Genomic DNA, 24,970 nt, shown 5'->3' with positions numbered 1-24,970 from the left:
GAAAAGGATAGAAAGCATATTTTTATTCAAAAAAATAGTTTATGTACACCAAAGAAATTAAGAAGGAAATGAGAAAGAAACTGAATCAAATGAATTATAGTTTAACTGAACAAATGTGGAAGAAAAAAATCTAAAATAATTATTTTGTGGTGGAAGAAAGAATGATAAATGTCTTCAAAATTTAGACGGGAACAGAGTTGTTGTCTGCTTTGGTTTCCAATTTCTCTTCCTCCTCGACCTCATCGTCACTCTTTTCATTAGACCGGTCCACACTATTCATAAATATCCCTGCAAACAAACAAACAAAATTACTTAGAAATACATACATAAAGCAAGAAGAAAAAAGAATCTCAAGTACTAACCAATGCCCCATATAATAGCTGCGAGGAAGAGGATTGAAGTTATTATAAGAGTTGATGTCCTCCAGTTTTTGAGACGGTCCTGCATTTTTCCATATAGAGGGGAAGAAGGAACATCGCCTAAGATATGGATCAAAACAGTTGAGGAAGCCATTGATAGTGGTCTCAAGTTTGGTCTAACGCAATGTAGACACACAAAGTTAACCGGAGCCTGCAATAAGAAGAAACAAACAAAATAGTTTAAGCTCAAACGCAACTGTAAAGAAGAAAGAAACAGTATACAGTTGAAATATTTGATTATATTTACCTGTGGGGCAAAGATTAAAATTTCTCCCACTGCGAATAAACCGATGAAGGCATACATATTCTTCATGCAGAAAGCAGCGAAACAAAACGCTGCGCCGAATAAAGTAGATGCTGCAAGTAACTGTATAAAAAACAATCAAGTAAAGATAAGGATTATTCATTGTAATAAAAAAGGAGTTTAGTGAGAGTTTTTGGATCTTAGTTTTTTATTTTTTGTTACCTTGAAGGTGTTTGGGAGTGTAGCGTTGATGCGATCAAGGACATAGCTTCCGCCTAACGTACCAATGATACCACAGATGATGGTAAGGCCTCCAAAAATCATGTCTGCGTTTTTCATGTGGTAGATACCAAAACCAGCTTTTGGTCCCCAATATGAGTAAGCTCCGATCACAAAGTTGTAGGTGATGTAGCCCAGAACGTTCACTATAAATACTTTCTCGCTGAATAGAGCCTTCATGTCTTTTCCAAATAAGACTACAAGGTTCTGGCTCTTGGATCTACCCCACAAGAAAAGTAAGAGGATATTAGTATAGAATATATATAGATGCTTTTTACATAAGCCAGAACAGTAAAAGGAGGAGCTACTCACTTGGGGGATACGGTTTTGATTTGGGAAGCTTCAGCATGTGTAAGAGCGACCGTTTCAATAGATGTAGAGGGTTTCTTCGATTCTTTAGCAGCAAAACCTATCACACAAAGAGGAGGAACATTTTAATCAAAAGTAACCAACCAGAAGAAACTATATGATTATAGCGAGAATGAAAAGATAACAGCTACCTTTGAGCTGTGGAGGTTTGATACAGAAGGACAAAACAACAAAGAAAGCCATGGCGATTGCCTCAATATAAAACGCCCAACGCCATCCGAGATGGTTTCCAACCTGAAGGTTAAAGCAAACAATATAATATAAACTTAAACATATATATGCTCAACACTTGAAATAAACAGAGAAGAAGTCAAGCATTATGCTTACATATCCACCAAACACGTAGCCTAGAGCAACTCCTGCTGGTATACACATGTAGAACAGTCCAAGCCATAGATTTTTCTGGAAAGAACAAAAAGATAAACTAGTTTAGCAGAACTGAGACAAAGGAAAAGAAACCAAAACAGTATTAGTAATGAGAACTAACCCTTGCAGCAGGAGCGCTATCATCGATGTAAGGTGCTGCAAGACTAATGAAGGAAGCCTCACCAACCCCAACAAACCTGTTAAAAGAAAAAGATGTTAAGCAAATAAGAAGAAGAGTGAATTGCAAAGAGTTGAGGACTCTCACATTCGAAAAACAGCAATCATCCAGAAGTTGTAAGAGAAGCCGCAACCAACAGCAGCGAGAGTCCAAACAGTTAGTCCCACTCCAATTAGTTTAAAAGGAGTGAACCTGCAAAGCAAATCATATTAATATATAATCAAAAAACACTGACTTTTTGAGTAAACACAGATTCATGATTAGAACAAAAAAAAAAAAGAAACTGAAACCTTTTGGAGAGTGCAGCGAAGATTGGAGAAGCAACAAGAAGACCAACCATAAACGCAGAAGACAAAAGACCATCTTGAAAGTTGCTTAACTTAAACTCTCCTCTGTATCAACAAACACAAAGTTTCAGTCTTTCATAATCAGAAAGAAGAATAAGAAAAAAAAGAAGATGTTACTGAATGCCAGTGCCAGCAGAGCAAAGGCCCTTGGCATCACAAGTCCTCGAGCTTCCGTTAACACCATTACTCGCAATCACTCCTCGATCCACGTAATTGATCAGGTTCACGATACACAAGATCGCAACGAATCTACGAATTACAATCCCTCTTCACGAGTTAGAATTTAAATAAAAAAAAAAAAAAAAGGATTCAATCTAGTTCTCGTGACAGAGATTCAAAATCACGAAGCTATATAGCCTTCAAAAACTTTTATGGAATCATAAAATCCAAAATCATAGATTCTGTCATTCACGCTTAAATCGTGAGAGAGAGAGAGAAATCATTATCGTCATCATCACCAATAAAAGAAGAATGAAGAATAAAATTGTACCTTCCCGGAGTCCAAAATCGTTTTGTAGCGGTCGAAGAAGATGCTTCTGCTTCTGCTGTTACAGCCGGAGAATCTCTCTGCTCACCATATTTCGTCATTATCTTTTTTTTTTCTTGCTCAGATTGATTACACTCGTTTCTTTACTAAACGATATTAATTTAAATTATATATACAGTTCTTTTTTAATTCCTATAAACTCGATATTCCTGTTTTGATTTGGACTATATTCTTATTTCAAACTTGATTTGTTACATTTATTGGTATTTTCAGTTTTTTTTTTTTTAATATTTTTAAAATATCACAACGATATCAGTTTCTGATTTTCCTTTTTTTAATCAACAGGATTCTAACAAAAAAAAAATCAAACATAAACAGCTATTTTTAATTCGTTAGCAACAAAAAAAAAACAAAGAATTCCAATATTAGTTTTTTTGTCAGCTTTTTCAATATTAGTTGGAAGTCAATTAAACATACAGCTAATCTTACTAAACACACGGCACAAAGGCACGTGCCTTATTTAATCCTTTTTCTATATTTTGATGAAAGTTTAATAGAGATAATTTGTAAAATACCCTATTTAGTATTTGAAATTTGATAATTGCATTTTCTATTTTACTTTTTGAAAAATACACTTCTTTAATTATGAATTGATTTTTTTACCCAAGATATTTCAATAATTAAGATATTAATTCGAAATTAATATATAAATTCGAAATTAATAAAAATAATAACATTAAAATTATTTTGTTTAAGATAAATATATGTGTTGAGATAAATATGTTATTTTATCATATAAATTTAATAATAACAAAGATGAATATGTGAATTATGACATGTTTTTACTTTATCATGAAGTTTATACAGATTTCTCTTAATTTTATTTTCTTCAACTTATATAAACAAGTCAAGTCATGTATATTGGATGCTGAGCATAACTACTTTCTGGAGAACTTAATACCTCTGTCCGAGCATCTTCCCTAGCTTTCCATATCTTCCAATATTTTGAATCAAAACCATATCTCTTTTTCATAGTAGTGGAAATCAACTCTGGTTTCATATTTAGATATGAATTTCTAAAGTTTTGCAAAAGAAGCTTACTTATAACTTTGGAAGAAGCTCTCGGTCCACCAGTGTTTCTAGAAAAACATGTATGCTTGTCGATGTACTTTGTTACCCAGAAAACTCGCTTGTCGGATTAGTCTTGGCAGCTCTAACCATACAGTTGCAGCTTGTATCTGCACATTTGACAACTAACAACTTCTTGTCTGACTTGCTGACAACAATTCTGAATTTGCGTTCAATCGAAAGCATCCGTATACTCCAAGACAGCTCTGATTTATTTTTGAACCATTGACCCTTTTCAATGACCTTTGCATCATGAAAATTAGAAACTTCTACTTCTGGTTCTTGATTACTCTCCTGTATATCAACATTCTTATTCTTATTTCCATGCCCTTTTCCATCAACGGCAGTATCTTCACGACTGAAAACTTGATCATGGTTCCCTAGGTTTCCATTCTTCACCGAGATGCAAAGACGCAGAGGCGTAAATTTACACATTTCACACATAGAAACCAATTGCCTATCATTGTTCACAAAACACATGAGGTGTATCCTTAGGCATATCTCGAAGCATTGATTCTGGTAGTGCGTAGCTAAGTTCTAACTCATTACCCAACTTTTTTTTTTTTGAACAACACTCATTACCCAACCTATTTATACCAAAATCTTCATGAACCATCTCAACCATCTCATCAAACTTTAAGCCTTCTTTAATGGTAAATAATTTACCTCCTGCTCTTGTATTCACCTTGAATCTCCATGATTCTTTATTCATCTTCCAGTCTCCTAAAAGTCCAGACAAATGCAACATGATTTTTCTAAAAGAAAAATAAAACAGATTTATCGTCACAATAAAATAGAATCAGGATTAGAAACTGAAATATGATTCATGAATCTACAAACCTCTAAAAGGAAGAATCTGTGAAACTAAGAAAAAAAGGGGAAAATTTTCAGAAATGGCGAGGAGAAGAAGACGAGAAGACGATACGCGTCTTGATATCTTTTTTTTCAAAATAATAAAAATATATATTATGTAGATATATTAAAAAGATATTAGATAGATTATGTATGATTTTTTTTAAACAATTTTTAAACAATATATTAGAAATTACGATTTTTTAAAAAAAAGCAATATATTAGAAATATTAAGAATGGGCAATTAAGTAAATTTATATATATAAGTGTATTTTCCCAAAAATTTAAATAAGGGTGTAGTTTTCAAATTATAATCTTATTTGAGTGCATTTCTCCAAAATTTTCCAATTTAATATCCATTATAACTTTAATGATTAATTGATTTACATTACTCTTAATTGTCCTTTTATGCTCTAATGTAAGAGTGGGATGGTGTAAGAAACAGTCTCTTACCACCAAGATCGACAAAGTTCAGATTTGCTGACAAAATGATCTATTCCCCTATGAACTAGTTGTTTCCAGATTTTTCGCATACAAACTTTGAAGTCATATCAAAAACCACATGAACAACTGAAAAATTGCTTATTCTCCTATAAACTAGTTGTTCCTGATTTTTTCACACATAAACTTTTAAATCATGCTAAAAACCACATGAACAACTCTATTTTTTGAATTACATACACAAACTATCGATTTTAAACTAATTCCTCTAAAACCGTAAATGTGTTATTTAAAAGTTAACTTGGTTTATGACAGATGGAGAGTCGGTTTAATTTGAGTTGATAAAAAAATACTATGTCGTCTTATTCTTCTTCTTTTTTTGTCAATTGCTCATTTTCTTCATAAATCGTTTTATTTTTCATCATCAATTGGAGATACTGCACCGATTTTATAGTTCCTTGTGGCAATACATGGAGATTGGTAAGTTAGTAGTTGTTGCTCTTCTTTCTTTATGCGTCATGTAAAACATTTTATTCTTCTGCAGAATAATAAATTTTATCCTCAATCGATGATGAAGAGTAAAACGAATTCTGAAGAAAAAAAACAGTTGACTAAAAAATAAGAAAAAGAATAAATTGGCTCTCCACCTGTTATAAATCAAGTTAACGTTTAAATAACACTGTTTACGGTTTCGGGGGAATTCGTTTAAAATCGATAGTTTATGTATGTAATTCAAAAAATAGAGTTGTTCATGTGGTTTTTGGTATGGATTAAAAGTTTGTGTGTGAAAAAACCAAGAACAAATAGTTCATAGGGGAATAAACCATTTTCCTAAACCATTTTCCCGTTGTTCATGTAGTTTTTGGCGTGACTTAAAAGTTTGTGTGTAAAAAAGCCAGGAACAATCAGTTTATATAGGAATAGGTCATTTTCCCGCTTTCACAACTACATTATGGCGAGAATTATAATAACTAATAAACTTTACAATTGATTATAAGTTGAGAAATAAATTACATTACAAAAATACAAATGATAAAAGACATGAGACTGATACTCTCAATGTGATTTTGAGGAACCAAACAAATCTTCTTCCTCTTCGCTACTTTCACAGGTTCTTAATTGAAGTATATGCAGAGATTTTTAACATTTACACCCAAAAAAAAAAGTATATGCAGAGATGTGAACGTCACAGCACAAGTCTTTCTTCGTATCTTTCGTTATCTTTAACTTCCACAACCTCCCATCCTTCTTCTGCATCATAACACACACACACACATCCAATCTAGCGTATAAATAATATAATATTCCTAAGGATATGTCTCCGAATATAGAATTGATAAAGTTAGCAGTGATAGCCTCTTGTTCATGTGTCCCAACATGCCTGAAACAATTACTTGATCATTATATTCTTGTTTTCTAACTGTCTTGGCAAAAGACATACTCAGACATGTTCTTACCCGGTTCGGGGGTTTAGTTCGATTGGAGCTGTTCCGTACTTCAAAGCCTTGAGCTGCACCATGAGAAGACAAGATAGATATATATGAGAGAATAGATTTTATCAAATTCCCATCTGACAGAGCAATGATGGAGTTTTGGAAACCTACAGGGACTTGGAGAAGTTGATCTTGTAAGAAGTTTAGACAAAGCATAATGTCTGATCCCGCATAAATCAAATGAGAAACAGCTTCATTGTTTCCTGTCACAACCTTCAGATTCCCTCCCTGTTCAAGATTATATACAAACATCTCGTTTTCTGAGTGAGGAAGAAAGAATTAATGCAAAAATATTTTTTACTTTACCTCAGTTTCATCTTGAGTTATCTCACGTTCCTTGATTATCATCTGATCTTCATTCATCTAAACTATTAAAACCCAAGTACATTTAGTACTTTAAATGATTTTAGTAATTGCTCTTTATGTTTAGCAATAGTGAATAAAGAGTAATTACTAAAATCAATTAAGGGTAAAAGTTTAAATCATCTGATCTTCTTCATTCATCTAAACTATTACTTAACAATCTTTTATATATTAATTGAGAAACATTACAACATTGTTTTGTAGTCACGTGTCACCACGAGAATGAAATTCAGAATTCTTAGAGAAATAGGTTGATACATCTTAACTTATATTATATTTTTTATTAAACTAACTATTAAATTGATAAATAGTGTACAAAAGAATATTCCCGCACTTTCCTTAAATAAAAGCTACGGAATTGCCTAATATGATTGATATATATAAGACAATTAATGATTATGAATAATAAATATTTGATAATAATTTTTGTGTCTTAGCTCTTTTTTTGTTTAATTTTATATTATTAAAAGATATTAAACAACCACAGCAACCATATAATAAAAAAATATTTTTTTCTTATACATTACATTTTGAATTTTTAAAACGACAATAAATTATTAAAAACATTAAATGTCTTACATTAAATTTTTGTGATCAATGATTTAACTTTTTTTTGGTAATAACAAGATACACATGATCATAAATCGTAAGAATATGAAGTCTCATTTACTAGACATTCATATTATATATTAATATAGTTTAAAATTAAACTATATAACATAGAAAAATACTTAAATATGATAATTTCTAAATTTGTATTGAAAAAGTATTGAAACCTTAATATTTTAATTTTGAAATTTGCATTAAAAATTGCACATTAGAAATTTTGTGTTTATCATATGAATATAAATTCTCAATAATAAATATTTATATTGAAATATACTATATATCTATGTTCATGTCATTGAAATTTAGTTATATACCATATAAAATAAATAAAATGATTGTTTGATTTATTTACAAAAAAATATTGTAAATAAACAATATGTATTGTTTTGATTTATGTGTTTACTCTAATTTAATTATATACATAATACCTAAATGAATACAAATAATAATAATAGATAAAAATTAGTTTTATATATAACATTCATTCCGCGTAATTGCGCGGATCTTAGGCTGGTTAAGACCAAAGAGTAACTCTTTATGCTTACCAAAAAAAAAATCAATTAAAATCTTCGTTCATCTAAACTATTAAAAATTATGCACTTGGGCTATGATTCCATAATAGGCTTTAGTTCACAATAGCTTAACAAGTCCATTACGATGGAATATAAAATACCCAATACTGTAATTACATTATTTCTGTCAAACAAATAAAGCTTGGTTTAATAACAAATACAACTCGGTTTAACCTTCTGTTGCGACCACATTGACGAGACCACTTTGATGAATCTCTACACAAGTTTTAAACCAAGTCTCGTAGCCAAACAGAAACCTAGTGCATTAGCTTAACATTTTACCAAAAAAAAAAAAAAACCTAGTGCATAATATCTTTTTTTGTAACACCCACGTGCATAAGTTATTACTTCTAAGTTACAACTATTAAAATTAAAAACCAAATAATTGTAGCTATGTAATAATCGAAAACATCACTCCACCTCATTATATGTGTAGCATGAATATACAATTGTGAAATGATCCGGTTTAGTATAGAGTAATTGTATATTTGAAATTTAATTTGACTTATTCAGCTATTTGAAATTTCGTATATAAAAAGTGAATATAAAGTACATTAATTACCGCCGAAAAATATTTCAAATAATCAAAAAAATTATTATTATTTGCCAAAAAAGTATTTGGTTTCGGAAAAGATATGTTAATATACATACTAATTAATTATAAATACAAACAAATACAATATTTATATATATATAATTCATATACATATATATATATATATGATTCATGCATAAGATATTGATAGAATAAGAAATAACGTATGTAATATATCATTTTGATTTGTATGAACAATGATAAAAAATTGTTAAACAATTATAAATGTATAACATTATAAATTGAAAAACCATCCGCATGGGCTTGCCGGTCAAAGTTTAGTTATCATTATAACGAAATCTTTTTAATGTTTTTTAAACAAGTTGTTAGATTATTGGGAAGTGTATTACAATCCGCAGAGAGAAAAAGATGGAGCAATTTAAACCTGGACACCATTCTTTTCTCTACTCCGAACAAGTGACTTCAAGCTCTCAAGATGAACACCTGATATTTCTGAGAAGATGCACCCTACCTTAAAAGACTAGTATATACTTAATGCATTCATAGCTTTTATCTTTTAGAGATAAAACTTAGAAAGCGAGAAACACATACGATGGTGGGAGATAAACATCTATCGAAGGATCCCATTTCGAGTTGTCCAACCCAAAGGGAGCAAAACACAACTTCTCCCTAGATTTTTTTTATGAAAAGACAATGCAGTTATTAAAACCATGATCAGTATCGTTTAAGATGGCTTAGAGAGGTGTCAGGAACTTACTTGTGAACCGCTAAATTTGATTCAAGTCCAGGGATTGATTTATGATGGAGTGTCCTACCCTCAGAAGGTGAAGATGACATCATTATATCTTTGTTCGAGTAGACAATACCACCCTAATTGATCAGGTTCACAATACACAAGATCGCACCGAATCTACAAATACAATCCCTCTTCACGAGTTAGTTACAACAAATCAAACAATCATAAAACTTTTATGGAATCATAAAATCCAAATCGTAGATTTTATAATTCACACGACCGACACACGCTTCAATCGTGAGATAAATCAATTATTGTCATCATCATCATCTTAATTTCCATAAAAAAAACATGAACTCTTATACCTTCCTGGAGTCCAGTCGAAGCTGCAGCTGCTGATGCTATAGCCGGAGAATCTTCCGGCCACCATATTTCGTCATTATCGCTTTCGCAATTTCACACCCTGTCTTTACTTTCTTTTTACTTAATTTACTAGGTGATTCTTTCTCGCTGATGCACGGATATATAAATATTAACAAAAAAATATATTATAATAGTTTATTTTTAATTTTCAATTTTCAATTTTCGATTATATTTTAATTTGTTGACAAAAAAATTATATTGTAATTTGTTTGTATGATTTATTATAAATAAACTATTTTATTTTAACTATACATGTGATTTGGATATATAATATCTAAGAAGTGGATCCACATGTTGGGTCAGCTGACAACGTTTAAATTAGATAAATTTAATAGTTTACGCCTTTGTCATTAAGATTCAGTATCTCTAATGGTTTTATCTCCTCATCTAACCCCATAATTCGACACTCAACTAACACAATATCCGCCACTGTAATATATTGGTTTGATTGTTGTTTGGGTATATTGTATTGAATATTTCTCTAAATACAATATTAACATTTTTTGTTCTTATCAGATTAAAGTTTTGATTAATTTTATTAAATTGCATTCAGTTTTGTTGTGTTTTAAAATTTTAAAAATAATAGGTTTATATAGAATTTACTCATATAAGAAAATATTTTGTGTAGTTTAAGTATATATATATAATATGCCACATATTTTTGTTTATTTAACAAAATGTATTTTGTTGTGTTGTATGTGGATCTATATATCTATTTGTACTTCATTATATCAAGAAAATCTGTTTAAACGAATTATATATATATATATGTCATTTAATATTAATTTTAAAGGAATTATATAATTTCAGTATCAATATTAATTTCTGTAAATTTTTTCTTTTCTATTAAATCATATTATGTATAAATTTATAATGGTTTCTTTCAATAAATGTTTTAAAAGTAGGGTTTGGAAATTTCATAAGTGAATAATAATGATAAAAGAAAAGAGGTTGCTTTTAGCTTTTGACTTGAAATTTTAGGTTGTTATTTGGAAATGATATAAAAAACAAAACAAAAAAATTAATATTTTTTTTATAATGGAAATTAGATACAATATTTTAATTCATTAAGTGTATGTATATAATTAACCGACATAGAAATTAAAGTCAGCACCATACGTAAGAATTTGATTTCTCAAATATTATATATATATATATTAGTTATTAGATCCAAATAAACTTATAGTAACAAAATATTTTAGTTTCTTCATTTAAAAACTGTTATTTTCTTAAAATTATTTTGTAAATGATATTATTAAATATTTAAATAAATATCAATTTTTTAACATTTTGTTATATAACTCAAATATTAAAGTACATATTAATATTTTTAAAGCACCCAAATTGTGTTTTGTGAATTATTTTTGAGAAAGCATACTATATAAGTAAAATATTAGTTTAATTAGAAAATTATAGATGTTTTTATCTATGTAATTTGATAAAAATATAAAGAAAATATAAATCATTATTTAAATTTAGGAAAAAAAAACTGTTTTGCTAAATATTAATGCATCTTTGTAGTATTAATTCTAATTTTTTTTAGCTCATTGAAAATGTCTTGTTTTATGTTATTGAAATTGATTTTAATCATATGAGAAAATAGTTTGATATAAATAAACCAATTTTATTACTTAATATATATATATATATATATATATGTATGTATGTTTTATGTTATTTAAGATTATGTTTCAAAGGAAATATATTATTTTTAAATATCAACATTATTTTTTGTGAATATCCTTTCTTAATATTTTTTTTTCTTTTAACAAATGTTTTCTTTTATCATATATATTATTTGGAAATAATATAAAAAGGAAACTGATTTCTCAAATAATATTATAGAGATAAGACAATTAGCTAAATTTTGATTCATTACGAGTATCACTGTAATCGATCATTGTAACAGTTAACGACTTAACATGAACGTGATACGTAGGAAACTGACTTCTTTTTATTCGTTAATTCTGATTCCTATTCTGATTTGGAAAATGTATATTCTCTCTTAACAACTTTTAGCTGATTTTCAAACTCATTACAGATTTTTTTTTGTTATTATCACTTACAAATCACATCAATATCTTCTCGGTTTCTGATTTTCTTTTTCCAAAACATTAAACAAAATGATATAAAATAGTAAAATAATTCAAACAGTTAGAGTTGACGAAAAAATATCAAACAAACAAATAATGTAGATGATTGGTTGGATTGTATTTAACAATTTGAACTTCAAAAATTTATGTTGTTGTTGATTGGACTACAGTGTGAATTTCGATGTAAATTATTCAAAAGTAAATAAAATTATGTACAATATTTTTTAAAAAGTATTAAAGTTAATATCTAATGACAATAACTTTTACCTATAATTATCTAATTTATTTGATATTAAGCATGAATTTTCATTTTATAGATGGTACAACTTAAATAATAAATATGTATAATTTTTGCCGAATTTTTTTCAATTTAACTGTAGCTATATAAAAGCTAAGTCATGATTGAGAAAAAAATAGTATATTTTTCATGTTGAAATATACTCTATTTAGTCGGTGTTGGTTGGGAAACAATCATACAATTTTATTTGGAAGTATATTCTCTTAAAAGCTTTAGACAACTTTCAGACTATTATGATTTTTATTTCAGTTTTTTTTTTGGTTTTTTTTAATTTAGCTATTATCACTTAAAATCATAGTGATTCGGTTTATGATTTTCTTTTAGCAATCCGATTCCTATTTTGATTGAGTAGAAGTATATTATCTCTTTTTATTTTAGTTGTTATCGCTTAGGTATATCTTCTCAGTTTCTGATCTTTTTTTTCTTCTGAAAATCAAACAAAATGATAGTTAATAGGAAAATAATTCAAATAGTAAGTTGACCCAAAAAAAATCAAACAGTAAATCAGGTTTTGACAACTTCAAAACATATATATAAATGATTGGTTGATTGTACTGGTAAAAATTTAACTGACAATTTATATTGTTATTGATTTGGCTATAGCCGTAAATTTATCGATGTAATTTTTTATAGAGATTTTTGTTATAGTTATATTGGTTGTAGGTATAACTTTTTGGCCTTTAAAATAAAACAAGTACTGTGATGTGTACACAAAATAATTATTTTATATTAATAATATCAAAATAAATTATCAAAATTTTACTACTATTTAATGTAATATATAAATGAATTTATGTTATTTAGAAATTAATTTTGTTATAAAATTATTAAAAGTAAATAAAAATCATTCTTTTTTTTTGAAAATAAGTAAAATTTACTATCTAAATATCAATAAATTTTAACTATAAATATCTAATTTATTTGATATTATACATAATTATTCATTTTACAGATGCTACAACTTAAATAATAAATATGAGGATATTATACATAAATATTCATTTTGCTGTAGCTATAGACATAAAAGCTAAATCTTGATTGGGAAGATTAGTACAGTTTTCATGTAGATTTTAAACTTTAAAACTAAAGGGTAAATCATGATAAGAAAAATTTGATAATTTCAAAATAAATAAAGTTAAAGAAGTGAAATGAACACCAAACAATCATCCACCATGTTTTTACATTCAATCAATGTTAGTTGGGAAACAATCAAAGATACGTACAACTTTATTTGGAAGTATATTCTATTAACATTTGAGTTGGCATTCACAAAATTCTTTTAATAAAGAAACAGAAAATGATATTAAAAACATGTTTCTCATGTAAACGCAAACGCAGAACTTGCCTCTAAACAGAAGGGGATGACATGAGAAGCAAAGATCAACTATATGTGAAGATGCGGTTAGGTAGCACAGGGTCAGCCATCGTCGGTATTTTTCACGGCGGGGCTGTGAATTCTTCTCGGGAGCAAACAACGGTTACTTTTCTTGATTCAAACTCTTTGTTTTACAAAAAAAAAAAAAAAAAGTATATTCTATTAACAACTTTAGACGATTTTCAAACTATTATAGTTCTTATTTCGAGTTTCGATTTTCTTATTTAGAAAAATCAAACAGAATGAAAATTGAAAAAGCCATTTTTAGTTCGTTGACAACCACAAAAAAAAAAAGTTTACATTCACTCAGCGTTAGTTTGGAAACAATCAAGCATACATAACAACTAAACTTTACTAAACACACAGCACAAATGCACGTTCAATGCGGTTTCATCTTTTTTTATACGAAATTTTGTTTTTACAATGGAATCTCTTCATAGAGAATGTTAAACCAGATCAAAAGAATTGTCTTAGATTGGTTAAGTATTATGGTGTTCAGATTTGAGTGCTGTCCCAATTACATTAAGAGTCTGATGGTTAAGCTTAAGATTATAATTAACAAACTACGACTGGAAGATTAGTGCACGTATTTTATCGAACCTGAATAACATAATGTTGTTCTATTATATTACATTACAAAAGATACCAACTGATTTAATAGTTGAAATATATAAATACATTCTTATGTCAATACACATTATAGGCCCCGGCAAGAAAATTGATCAAAGACATGAGACTGAGACTCCTAATGTTGTTAGGAAACCAGTCCAAATCTCAACTTGTTTCTTGTTGATTCCGTCGTATGCAAACTTTTTTTATGTTCTTCACTACTTTCACAGGCTCTTAATGGAAGTATATGCAGAGATGTGAACGTCACAACACAAGTCTTTCTCCATTGCTTCCACTATCTTTAACTTCCACAACCTCCCATCCTTCTGCAATCATAACACACAGATCCAATCTAGCGTATAAAATAATATAATATTTCTAAAAGAACGTACCTTTAAAAGTAGAGATGTTACTCACCATAAGATCCAATGCTTGGTCTAAGGACATTCTTCCGAATAAAGAATTGATAAAGTTAGCAGTGGTGGCCTCTTGTTCATGTGTTCCAACATACCTGAGAAACAATGACTTGATAATTATTATATTCTTGTTTTCTAACTGTCTTTGGCAAAAAACTTACTCAGACATATTCTTACCCGGTTTGGGGGTTTAGTTCGATTGGAACTGTTCCGTACTTCAAAGCCTTGAGCTGCACCACGACAATACAGATTATATGAGAGAACAGATTTAATCAGATTCCAATCTGATAGATCAATGATGGAGTTTTGGAAACATACAGGGACTTGGAGAAGTGGGTCTTGGAAGAAGTTTAGACAAACCATAATGTCAGATCCCGCATAAATCAAATGAGAAACAACTTCATTGCTTCCTGTCACCACCTTCAGATTTCCTCCCTGTTCAAGATTATATACAAACCATCTCGTTTTCTGAGTAAGGAAGAAAGAAACATATAAAAAAGGGTATTGAATGCAAGACTGTTTTTTTTTTTTTTTTTTTTTAACTTGACCTCAATTTCATCTTGAGTTCTCTCCATTTCGTTGATTATCATCTGATCTTCATTCATTATCATTATAACAAACTGTTTTATGGTAACAAAGGAAAAGAGAAGACTAGTTAGATCATTAAGAAGTGTATTACAATCCATAGAGAGGAATAGATGGATCATTTTAGAACCTGGACATCATTCTTTTTTCTACTCCGAATAATTGACTTCAAGCTCTCGAGATCAACACCTGATATTTCTGAGAAGATGCACCCTACCTTAAAAGACAAGTACATACTTCAAGCTATGGTGAATGCATTCATAGCTTTGATCTTTTAGAGAACAAAAAAAAGTTAGAAAGCGAGAAACACATACAATGGTGGCTGAACCATTTTCCTCTAAACCAAGTTGACGCTGCAATTCAACTTTGCATGTTGATTTTCCCAGTAAATTTTCAGCACTGTAGTTTTGAGGGAGATAAACATCTATTGAAGGATCCCATTTTGAGTTGTCCAACCCATAGGGAGCAAAAAACAACTTCTCCCTAGATTTTTTTAACAAAAGACAAAATGCAATTATTAATACCATGGTCGGTGTTGTTTACGGTTAGCTAGAGAAGTGTCAGGAGCTTACTTGTGAACAGCTAAAGTTGGTTCAAGACCAGGGATTGATTTCGAAGGTGCTGATGACATTATTACAACTTTGTTTGAGTAGACAATACCACCCTAAGTAAGAACAAAGCAAAGACAACGTGAGAACACGAGTTAACTCTTGTGTACTATATTTTTCCTTGACAATTTTACCTTCAATATATTAACCATCTGTGGATTCGTGTTATCTTGTAAGCGATCAGCACGATGAAGACTAGCTGGATCAAGCCCACATAGCTCCAACCTCTCAGGAGGCACAAGACACTAAACACACACACACAAGACCGTATGATATACACAAGTTTTAAACCGTATCTAGCCAATGAAGAATGTATAAAACACAAAGGGAAAAAAAGAAAAAAGAAAAAAGAAAAAAGGCAAAGGTAGCTTGCCTTCGAATCAAATCCTTGGCATGACAAGAGTATTCTCGTACCTTCAAGTCCCTACAGAGTTCGCAAATAAGAACAGTAAGGCTTGATGGTAATCTTAAACTATGAACTCTAAAGTTTTTACCTGATTAACAAAAACATCCCAAAACAGCGGTCCAACTATTGCAGTTTGCCAGTTGTGAATGTGTAACACATCAGGCTGCTTCCCAGATTTTGCAATGTAATCCAACGAAGCACGAGAAAAGTAGGCAAATCTGATTTGCATTAACAGAATAAATAAATTAAAACTAGTCTAAAAGCAAATGTTGATCACACTAGTGGAAGGTAGTACAGACCTATCAACATCGTCTGGATAGCCATATACTTTATCACGGCTAAACATTGAACTGTAATACAATGGTTGAATAAATGTCACTCCTACTCCAGAGACAACTCTGCAATGAACAAGGTCCTGCTTTGCCTTAAAATTAACAAAGAATATCAAAATTTATAAGAAAGAAAACAATAACTAACTCACTCACTCACTCACCCATTCCATATTCGGTTAGCATGAAGCTGACCATTGAAATAAGAATATGCATCAGCTTCGATTTCTCTAAGCCCTTCAACTTCGTCCAAATCAAGTGTAGAGTATCTATTAATATTCATTAGTAAGATTTTTTGCTTCACAACTGAAGATTATATGTAACTTCGAAAAGGATTATTTACTTTGGCAGTATAACTTCAACCAAGTAGCCTTTGCCTTGGAGTGCACAAGAGAGTCCTGTAATATATGAAGCCAAAGGTCCAACAGAAACTAGTGGATCCATCTCGGTGCAAATATGAATCACGTGGAGACCATTCCTGGAACCAAGCATAAACTTAAGATCCTACTTAAAAGGATTGAATTTGAAGCTAAATTAGCACTAGAATAGTCACCTTTTGCCTCTATTTGGTAACTGTCTAAGTTCTGCTAGAACTTGGGCATCTCCCTGTTGCAGGACATCAAGAGGAAACTCAGAGATGTTCGCTTGATGCTCTCTAACCAGTTGTCTCATGGATGAAGCTTCTTCGGTACCAATCAATCCATTGAGCACCATTGAATCAACGCGGAGAAGTAACTCCCATAGTAGAGATGACTTATCTGCTTATACACATTGTTAAACATTCAAAGGACTAGTATCACTATCACATCACATGACACATTAGTCAAAAGCAGGAAGAAAAAAATAGAAACCTTTCTTGATTACAATCTGACTTTCTGCTTCCAATTGGTTTAACCTCTCTAGCAATTCAACTTTCTCATTCTTCAGCTTCTCTAACTCCTCAACGGCAGCTAGGCGTTGCTTGTTTAAGTAAAGGATATCTAAACACACACACACACACACAACAATGACGATACCATACGACAACAATCTGTGAGTTAAACTAAATATTCAAGAAATCACTAGGCGCTAATTAGACATTTTATACGAGATTATTGATTATACGGGGGCCTAGACAGATATTTTGAGCTCCTAGATCGATTTTTTGAAAAATTGTTATCATTTATTTTAGGTCCGATTGGCCGACACGCCTATACTGATTTTTTAGAACACTAACTTTCAAAAAATATGAAAACTATAAAAAAGAAAATGAAGAGGAGTATACTTTGTTGAGCTTCTCTAAAGAGGTTCCATATATCCTTATGTTTATCTTCTTTTACAACAGAAGACACTCCAAGTTTGTCCTGTTAAAACTAACCAAAGTTATGTTCTGTAATAATAATCATAGAAGATTATTAACCCAAAAAAAAATACTAACCTGAGAAGAATTCTCAAGCTTTTCTTCATGCCCTTCTGATCTGTAATGAATACATAGAAAAATACACGTAAATGATCAATGTTACTAATTTAACATGACGAGTTTGAAATGAAACCTCAAACAGTGAAGCGCGTGAGCCTTTCGATGCTGCTTAAGGTTCACTAATTGAACTTTCGAGGATGACCCAATTGGCGATGGATTCCATATCCGTGGAAAATTCGCCGCTGATTGCATCTTTTCCAGAGTTCGAATCGCCGGCGATAGTGCTAGTGACTTCGGCAAATTTTGCCGGGGAACCGACAAAACAGAAAAAAACAGCCGTTTTAACTTTTAATATATCGAAAGTACTCCTCTATTTATTATTATCTTCAATATACACCCCAGAACTATCGTTAGATTCAAATTTTGCCAATGACAAGGCGGATAAAATAATGGCAATAAGTCCAAAACTGTTATTACTTCTAAAGCCCAGTTGTTGAGCCCATTAAAACCCATTGTATGAACAGAAATTATTCAGTTTTTCATCTCTGTTGTAGTCATCACTTAATGTGTGAACAGAAATTATTAAAACCCATTGTATGAACAGTCTAGTCATCACTTAATGTGTGACGTTATGAATTTATGATATATAGACCATGTTAGTAAGCCTTGTTTGTGTACTTGTCGCTGTGAGCTGCGATGTTGTTGATCGCAAAGTGTAAAGAATGTTCATGACCTTAGATTGTTAGTATTGTGTTTGGTGTTCCTTGAAATATTATGATCATTCGCTGACTCTGATAGTTTCAACTTTCAATTTATAGAGGTTATAGAATGAACCATACATACTACGGCTAGATTCTTCAAGACACACGCCAAGCACTCAAACTTTGAATACAGAATTTTTATATATTGGCTTTGATCAAATTAATGTAACCCTGTTTTGATAGTCTTATGATGTACAAATGCGAGACAGTTGTAACATAGACACAAGCTCAATCTGACACCATTAGGTCTGTCTATAACTATATCATGCAGATGGAAAACAGACATGTGATTAAATATTACAGAAAATCTTCTGAGTGTGTTTCCTCTCTGTTTTCAAAATTTTACATTTTCAAGTATTTTAATGTGTTGTTAAGTTTTCATAGTAATGAAGTAGCTCGTAGAGATAAGTTATGGGGATCGTTTCACTGGACCATATTTAAGTCCGTGATGGTCGGACTCAGAAACAGAGCGGTGATGTGAAGATGACAAGTTTATGGTCCCATTTTTTACTTGTATTGGGTACTATTTCACTCTCTCAGATGGACCACTGCAAAACAAAAAGGCTTTTGTTCTAATTTTCAATTTCAAACCGAAAGAAATAAAGAGAACTTTGTTGATACTTTCTATTGGTTTTATTTTCTTCATCATGCGTCGCTTTCACACCATGTTGTCTCTTTTACTACGTGGTTTTATGAAAAAGCAAAACATATCCCTTCGCAAATCTCATCTTTGTGCTCATGTCTCACACAAAACAATACACTTACAAAAAAAAACCTTTTTTAATTAAAATAAACAATGTCTCGCGAGCTTCATTCTTCCGTTTAAGCTTTGGTTGAACATTGTTTTACCATTCAAAATAGATTTCACATGATTAGCAAAAAGCTACGGAAATGGTCTAATCATTCTACTCACTACTATATATTAATATACGGGAAAATTGCCCAGAACAAAAATTTGGTATGGGTGTCCATACGTTATAAATCCATATTTGTCCATTTTATCTCTCTTTTACCTTTTCTATTTCTGAAACTTAATAAAAATAATAATTTTATGAATCAAAAAATAAAAAAATATAAACAACTAATGGAACACCCATATACACAAGCACATATTTTTCTTTTTTTTGAAAAACCTGGTAAATAAAATTTTCAAATTACGTTCTACTAAAAGTATAATTCTTCTTCTATGGAAATTGAGTTAGTAGAAAGCAAAATCTAAAATAAACACATCCATCTACTTGTTTTAGAACGCACAATCTACTTTTGATTCAATATCTAAATATGGGGAATGCGAATTCTACTAATTGTAAAGATAGCTACTTTTCTGAAAAATGCAGTTTTTACTTTTATGAAGTATTCTAAAATTTCTCGAATGTGAAATCTGGAAACTACACGAACGTCTAAGAAACGAGTCCTCAAGTTGAATGATGTCTTCATAAGAAACTTTTGCAACTCCTTTCCAATTTCCACACCTTGGACCTCTGAAACTGTCCGAGACTCTTTTGCCACATATTTCTCCAAAATCCGGATTTGCTTCCATAATCCAAATTTGGAAAGCATAGGAGAAACCCTCGAAAATGTAGTTGTTCTTCTTACCCAACTTCTTCCTAGCCTTCTCAATAGAACTCAGCAAGAATTCATAGGAGTGAAGACCCCAATGGAACTTCTAAAGCTTGTCAAGATCCATCACCAGCTTGATGTACATATGAGAGATGTTCACCTTCTCGTCTCTCCCCATCACCACACTCATTATCACGCACAAGTAGATCAACTTCATCCTATCACGTCGAGTCCAGTTGTGAACTTCTTTTAGATGCACCTTTTTGATCGACTACAAGGTGATCATACCACATGTCCTTAGTAGTTCACTCCAAAATTCCCTATCATTTTTCCATTTAACTACGTCACAACTACTTTCCCGTGAAATCTTAAGGCATGTCACAGCGTGGTACTCTTGAAGCCAAAACCGGAGAGGCGTCCTCGCAAAGAAAAACCATTTCTCATGCATCTTCGAGGTAATCAACTGTTTACACAAGAAGCTATCCACCAATTTCCCCGAAAACTTGAGCTTATTTTATGCAATAGCCATGATATGTTTGAAAACAGGATATATCTTGACATCATCGTACTCCGCAGACATAGCTTTGTTCAGATCCCTGATAAGTTCCATGCGGAAGCAGTTGTTGATCTTCTTCATCTAAGGTTCTAAACCCCATGCATACACTCGCTTAGGTAGCTCTAATTCCATATCTACAAAAGACAAAAAGAACGATTCTAGTTAAGCAAGCTAAGACAATTCACAAACGAAATAAGTTCATATAATCAGTTAAGCAAACTAAGAGAAGATTGTTATATAAAAACACAGAGACTATCATTTTGTTCATATAATCAGTTAAGAAAACTAAGTGAAGATTTTTATATAAAAACATAGAGACTATCATCCTGTTATAGTGAAACAGAGACAAACTTCAACCAAATGAAATCAATTAACCAACCCAAGTAAAATTGTTTTCAATAGAAAATAGAGACAACCTACAAGTAAAACTATCACTAGCAAACAGAGACAAACTACTAGTAGTGACAAGTTGAACATTGTACGCATGATAAGCAAGCAAAACATCATTATAGAAATGAAACCAAATACGACATTGTATGAGCTACAAGCAAAGAGAATCAAACTATAAGCAAACGAAATCAAATTGTCACTAGCAAACATAGACAAACTACAAGTAAAATTGTTTTCATAACTCTAGTGTCTATAGAATATTATTTTCAAATGTCAGAATTACAGAGACTATCATCCTGGTCAGAAACGAAATCAATTAACCAACCCATGTCAAGCGGAATCAATTCACAAAAATCAAACAAAACAAATATCAATTGATCCAAACAATAACCGGATCGAGGAAATGAAACCAAAAAATATAAAGTTGGAGATAATACCTTAGGTGAACACGATGTCAGAAAAAGAGATAGGCAGAGAAGCGGAGAGGTGGAGAGAAGCAGAGAGGCGGAGAGGTGGAGAGAAGCGGAGAGGCGGAGAGGCAGAGGGAAGCATAGAAAAGCGGAGTGTCGGAGACGGAGACAAGCAGATAGGTGCAGAGAAGCGGAGAGGCGGAGAGAAGAAGAGAGAAGTAGAGATAAGCGGAGAGGTGGAAAGAAGCAGAGGCAGGGAGAAGGGGTACACCGGAACAGAAGCTCGATTTCACCACTTGCCGTTGATTTCACCAGAGAAGGCACAAGATCGCCATCTTGTTCGTCTCGCGAGAGAGAGAGGCGGAGAAACCAAACATAAGGGTTACGTGTTTTGCCTTTTTGTTTTTATTTTATTTCCTTTCCCTTTGTTACACATTTTTTAAAATTAAATTTTTTAAATTTTTATTAGTTTAATATGTTTAATTAGATTAATCAAATGTTAGTTTAAGAATTATAAAAAATATTATACTAAAAGGACAATTTAAGAATGGGTCCTACTATATATTAATTGAGAAGTCACTTTAGTGACTTTTGCTTACGTGTCAATCATAAGTGAACTCTTACAGAACTGTTATAATTTAATTGGTCGATGATTTTTAATTTTTATTTATTTTATTTAGATCTAAAAAGAAAGATAAGTCTATAACCAATTAATATCACTTGCCAAATAATTTACAAACTATTACAAATAATGATTTATGGTAACTAATTGTTTAAATTATAGAAAGATAAATAAATTGATCATTTTTATATTTATAAAATACATAAAATAATAAATGACAAACAATTTATGTAAATCAATATAATGATTTTGTATTCTTATTTAAAAACATTATATTTTGTATAAATTATCATAATAACTATAAACATCTTCTAAAGTTCATATTATATGCTTTAATAAATCATTTATAAAAAAAATTATCAAATTATTTATCTTCGCTTATTGTATATTTTAAATTATTATAAGAGTTTGTAAGTCATGTATAAGAGCTTATAAATTAATTTATAAAATCTTTTTAAAATCTCATCCTACTACCCTACTATATATTAATTGAGAAGTCACTTAAGAGATTTTTGTTTATGTGCCGATTATTTATGAAATCTTAAAAAATTATTATAAATTGATTGGTCAATAATTTTTAATTTTAATTTTAATTTATTTTAATTAGATTTAAAAGAAAAAAATAAGTCTATAAACAGTTAATATCACTTGGCAAAAATCTACATAATATTACAAATAATTATTTATGGTAACTATTTGTTGAAACTATAGAAAGAATAATAATGTTTGATCAATTTTTTATATATTTTTAAACTACATAAAATAAGAAACAATATTTTTTATTAAAATTGATATAATGATATTATATTCTTATATAAAACCTTATATTTGTATATTTAATTAAATTTAAAAGACAAAAATAAGTCTATAAACATTTAATATCACTTGGAAAAAATCTACATAATATTAAAAATAATTATTTATCGTAACTATTTGTTGAAACTATAGAAAGAATAATAATGTTTGATCAATTTTTATATTTGTAAACTACAGAAAATAAGAAACATTTTTTTATTAAAATTGATATAATGGTTTTATATTCTTATATAAAGCCTTATATTTGTATATAATGTATTATAACAACTATTAATGTCTAATAAAATTCATACAAGCTTTATAAATCATTTATAAAATTATAAATACATTTATAAAATTATTTATCTTAGCTTATCATATGTTTTAAATTATGATATGAGGTTATAAAATCTATTTTGAAATTTCATTTTATATTTAATGAGAAATCACTTAACTAATTTTTTATTCGGTGTCGATCATACAGAGGGTTTGAGAAATAATATCATAATTTGATTTGTTAATTATTTTCAAATGTAAATAAAGAGTAAGAAAATCAGTTCAATAACCAGTTTTATCATTATCCAAACGATCTAAATATATTGCACAAAATAATTTATGGTAATTAAATATGTGATTTATATAATATATATAATGCTTCATAAAATAATTTTTAGGAATCAAGTATTTCTAAACTATATAAAATATTTCAAAAATTACAGTATTATATACCTTCAAAACTTAAGTAATTTTATTAAAAACTGAATCATGAATATAATATATAACTAATTTTAGTACGGTTATCAAAAAGTATTTGTCCTTTTTTAAAAAAAAATCATTCTTAGAATAATATTTAACAAAAAACACATAATGATAAAAATATATTTTAATTTGAAAAATCATAATAAATATATTGTTACAAAACATTCAAAACCACGAAATCGCTGGCATCCACCTAGTTTATATTACAGGGACAACCATATCAAAAATTTTGTTCTGTTTTGGTATTTTCCCCTATTAAATCAGAATAATTTTTTTTAGCTGAGCAAAGATTTGAATCAATATTGTGTAATGAGTAAAAACTAAAAAACTAAAAACTAATACAGTAAGAATCCTTATAGAGATGTGCGTTTAAGGAGACAGAAAGGAACACTACACGAGACGATGCGATTAGATATAGAATAAAGAAAAACAAATAAACAAAAGCTTAGTAATGGATACAACGTGCTTCCAATGGTTGCATTAATTTATATTTGAGCTTTGGATTCTTCTCTTAATTACTCTTAACCCAATGTCTCTCTCTTTATGCTTCATCCAGTACTAGTATTTTCGGTTAACTTGAACTTTTTTGGTTTACTTAAATTTCAGTTTTCAAGGCAATTTTAAAATTTAAAGGTTGGAAATAGGGAAGAGAAAGCCTAAGTATAAAATCAAGAAACGAATCTCCTTCGACACCTACTTCCCACAACGTTCCTCATCAAACCCACTAAGTTTCTTACATAAAGTTTCATTCACACATGCTCACCATATCGGATTTCGTAAATAAATAAGCTTTCCGGATATGGTTTGTGATTTATTTTAGATACCTAGACGTTTAGTAAGATACTGCAAAGAAAGTGAATTATTCTTCTCACTAACCAAGTCTAAAAAGTATATAACAACTAACGTTCCACTATTACTAGGTTAAAATCAATATTTGGTCAGCTGGCTAGTTTACATGATATATTATAAAGTTTTGACACTATTGTATTTAAAATATTACATATATCAGTATATGTTATTATATATACTGTGAATGGAGAATTCATTTTAATAGATAGATCAGTGACAGTGAACTGTAGCAGCCTCGTTAGCTGGATTGCTAATTACGGCCTCCATTCACACAAGCAAATTACCATG

The 24,970-nt window shown here is 30.1% G+C and overlaps 3 protein-coding genes across 4 annotated transcripts; all 3 read right to left on the bottom strand.

The window, feature by feature from the left end:
• Positions 1-48: 48 nt before the first annotated feature.
• On the bottom strand, positions 49-2,818 carry LOC106331634 (probable sphingolipid transporter spinster homolog 1). The gene is made up of 12 exons (XM_013770025.1): positions 2,693-2,818; positions 2,320-2,451; positions 2,146-2,247; positions 1,943-2,047; positions 1,799-1,874; positions 1,639-1,713; positions 1,443-1,545; positions 1,255-1,351; positions 886-1,162; positions 667-786; positions 363-570; positions 49-288 (listed from the first exon to the last, which is right to left on the bottom strand). Exons 1-12 carry the CDS (start codon positions 2,788-2,790, stop codon positions 182-184), a joined length of 1,500 nt encoding a protein of 499 aa, XP_013625479.1. The 5' UTR covers positions 2,791-2,818; the 3' UTR covers positions 49-181.
• Positions 2,819-6,104: 3,286 nt separating this feature from the next.
• LOC106333527 lies at positions 6,105-9,916 on the bottom strand. Of its 2 annotated transcripts, none has more exons than XM_013771962.1 (8): positions 9,805-9,916; positions 9,461-9,613; positions 9,295-9,372; positions 9,128-9,195; positions 6,910-6,966; positions 6,715-6,831; positions 6,568-6,620; positions 6,105-6,491 (listed from the first exon to the last, which is right to left on the bottom strand). In XM_013771962.1, exons 3-8 carry the CDS (start codon positions 9,311-9,313, stop codon positions 6,251-6,253), a joined length of 555 nt encoding a protein of 184 aa, XP_013627416.1. In that variant the 5' UTR covers positions 9,314-9,372; positions 9,461-9,613; positions 9,805-9,916; the 3' UTR covers positions 6,105-6,250. The 2 variants fall into 2 exon arrangements, with proteins under 2 accessions (XP_013627416.1, XP_013627417.1); XM_013771963.1 differs by having other exon boundaries at positions 6,735-6,831.
• A 4,317-nt stretch (positions 9,917-14,233) lies between these two features.
• Positions 14,234-18,304, bottom strand: LOC106328548 (probable starch synthase 4, chloroplastic/amyloplastic). The gene is made up of 19 exons (XM_013767014.1): positions 18,114-18,304; positions 17,999-18,038; positions 17,846-17,924; positions 17,433-17,561; positions 17,135-17,339; positions 16,925-17,059; positions 16,746-16,850; positions 16,552-16,650; positions 16,341-16,470; positions 16,220-16,270; positions 15,981-16,091; positions 15,811-15,902; positions 15,553-15,721; positions 15,369-15,455; positions 15,202-15,273; positions 14,972-15,088; positions 14,831-14,883; positions 14,655-14,748; positions 14,234-14,563 (listed from the first exon to the last, which is right to left on the bottom strand). Exons 1-19 carry the CDS (start codon positions 18,230-18,232, stop codon positions 14,462-14,464), a joined length of 1,989 nt encoding a protein of 662 aa, XP_013622468.1. The 5' UTR covers positions 18,233-18,304; the 3' UTR covers positions 14,234-14,461.
• Positions 18,305-24,970: the final 6,666 nt, after the last annotated feature.

The sequence above is a fragment of the Brassica oleracea genome, chromosome C3 (genome assembly GCF_000695525.1).
Source record: "Brassica oleracea var. oleracea cultivar TO1000 chromosome C3, BOL, whole genome shotgun sequence".
In the NCBI taxonomy this organism is placed as follows: domain Eukaryota; kingdom Viridiplantae; phylum Streptophyta; class Magnoliopsida; order Brassicales; family Brassicaceae; genus Brassica; species Brassica oleracea.
The sequence above is the reverse complement of the archived record's forward strand: the minus strand, read 5'-3'. Positions and strand labels throughout refer to the sequence as shown.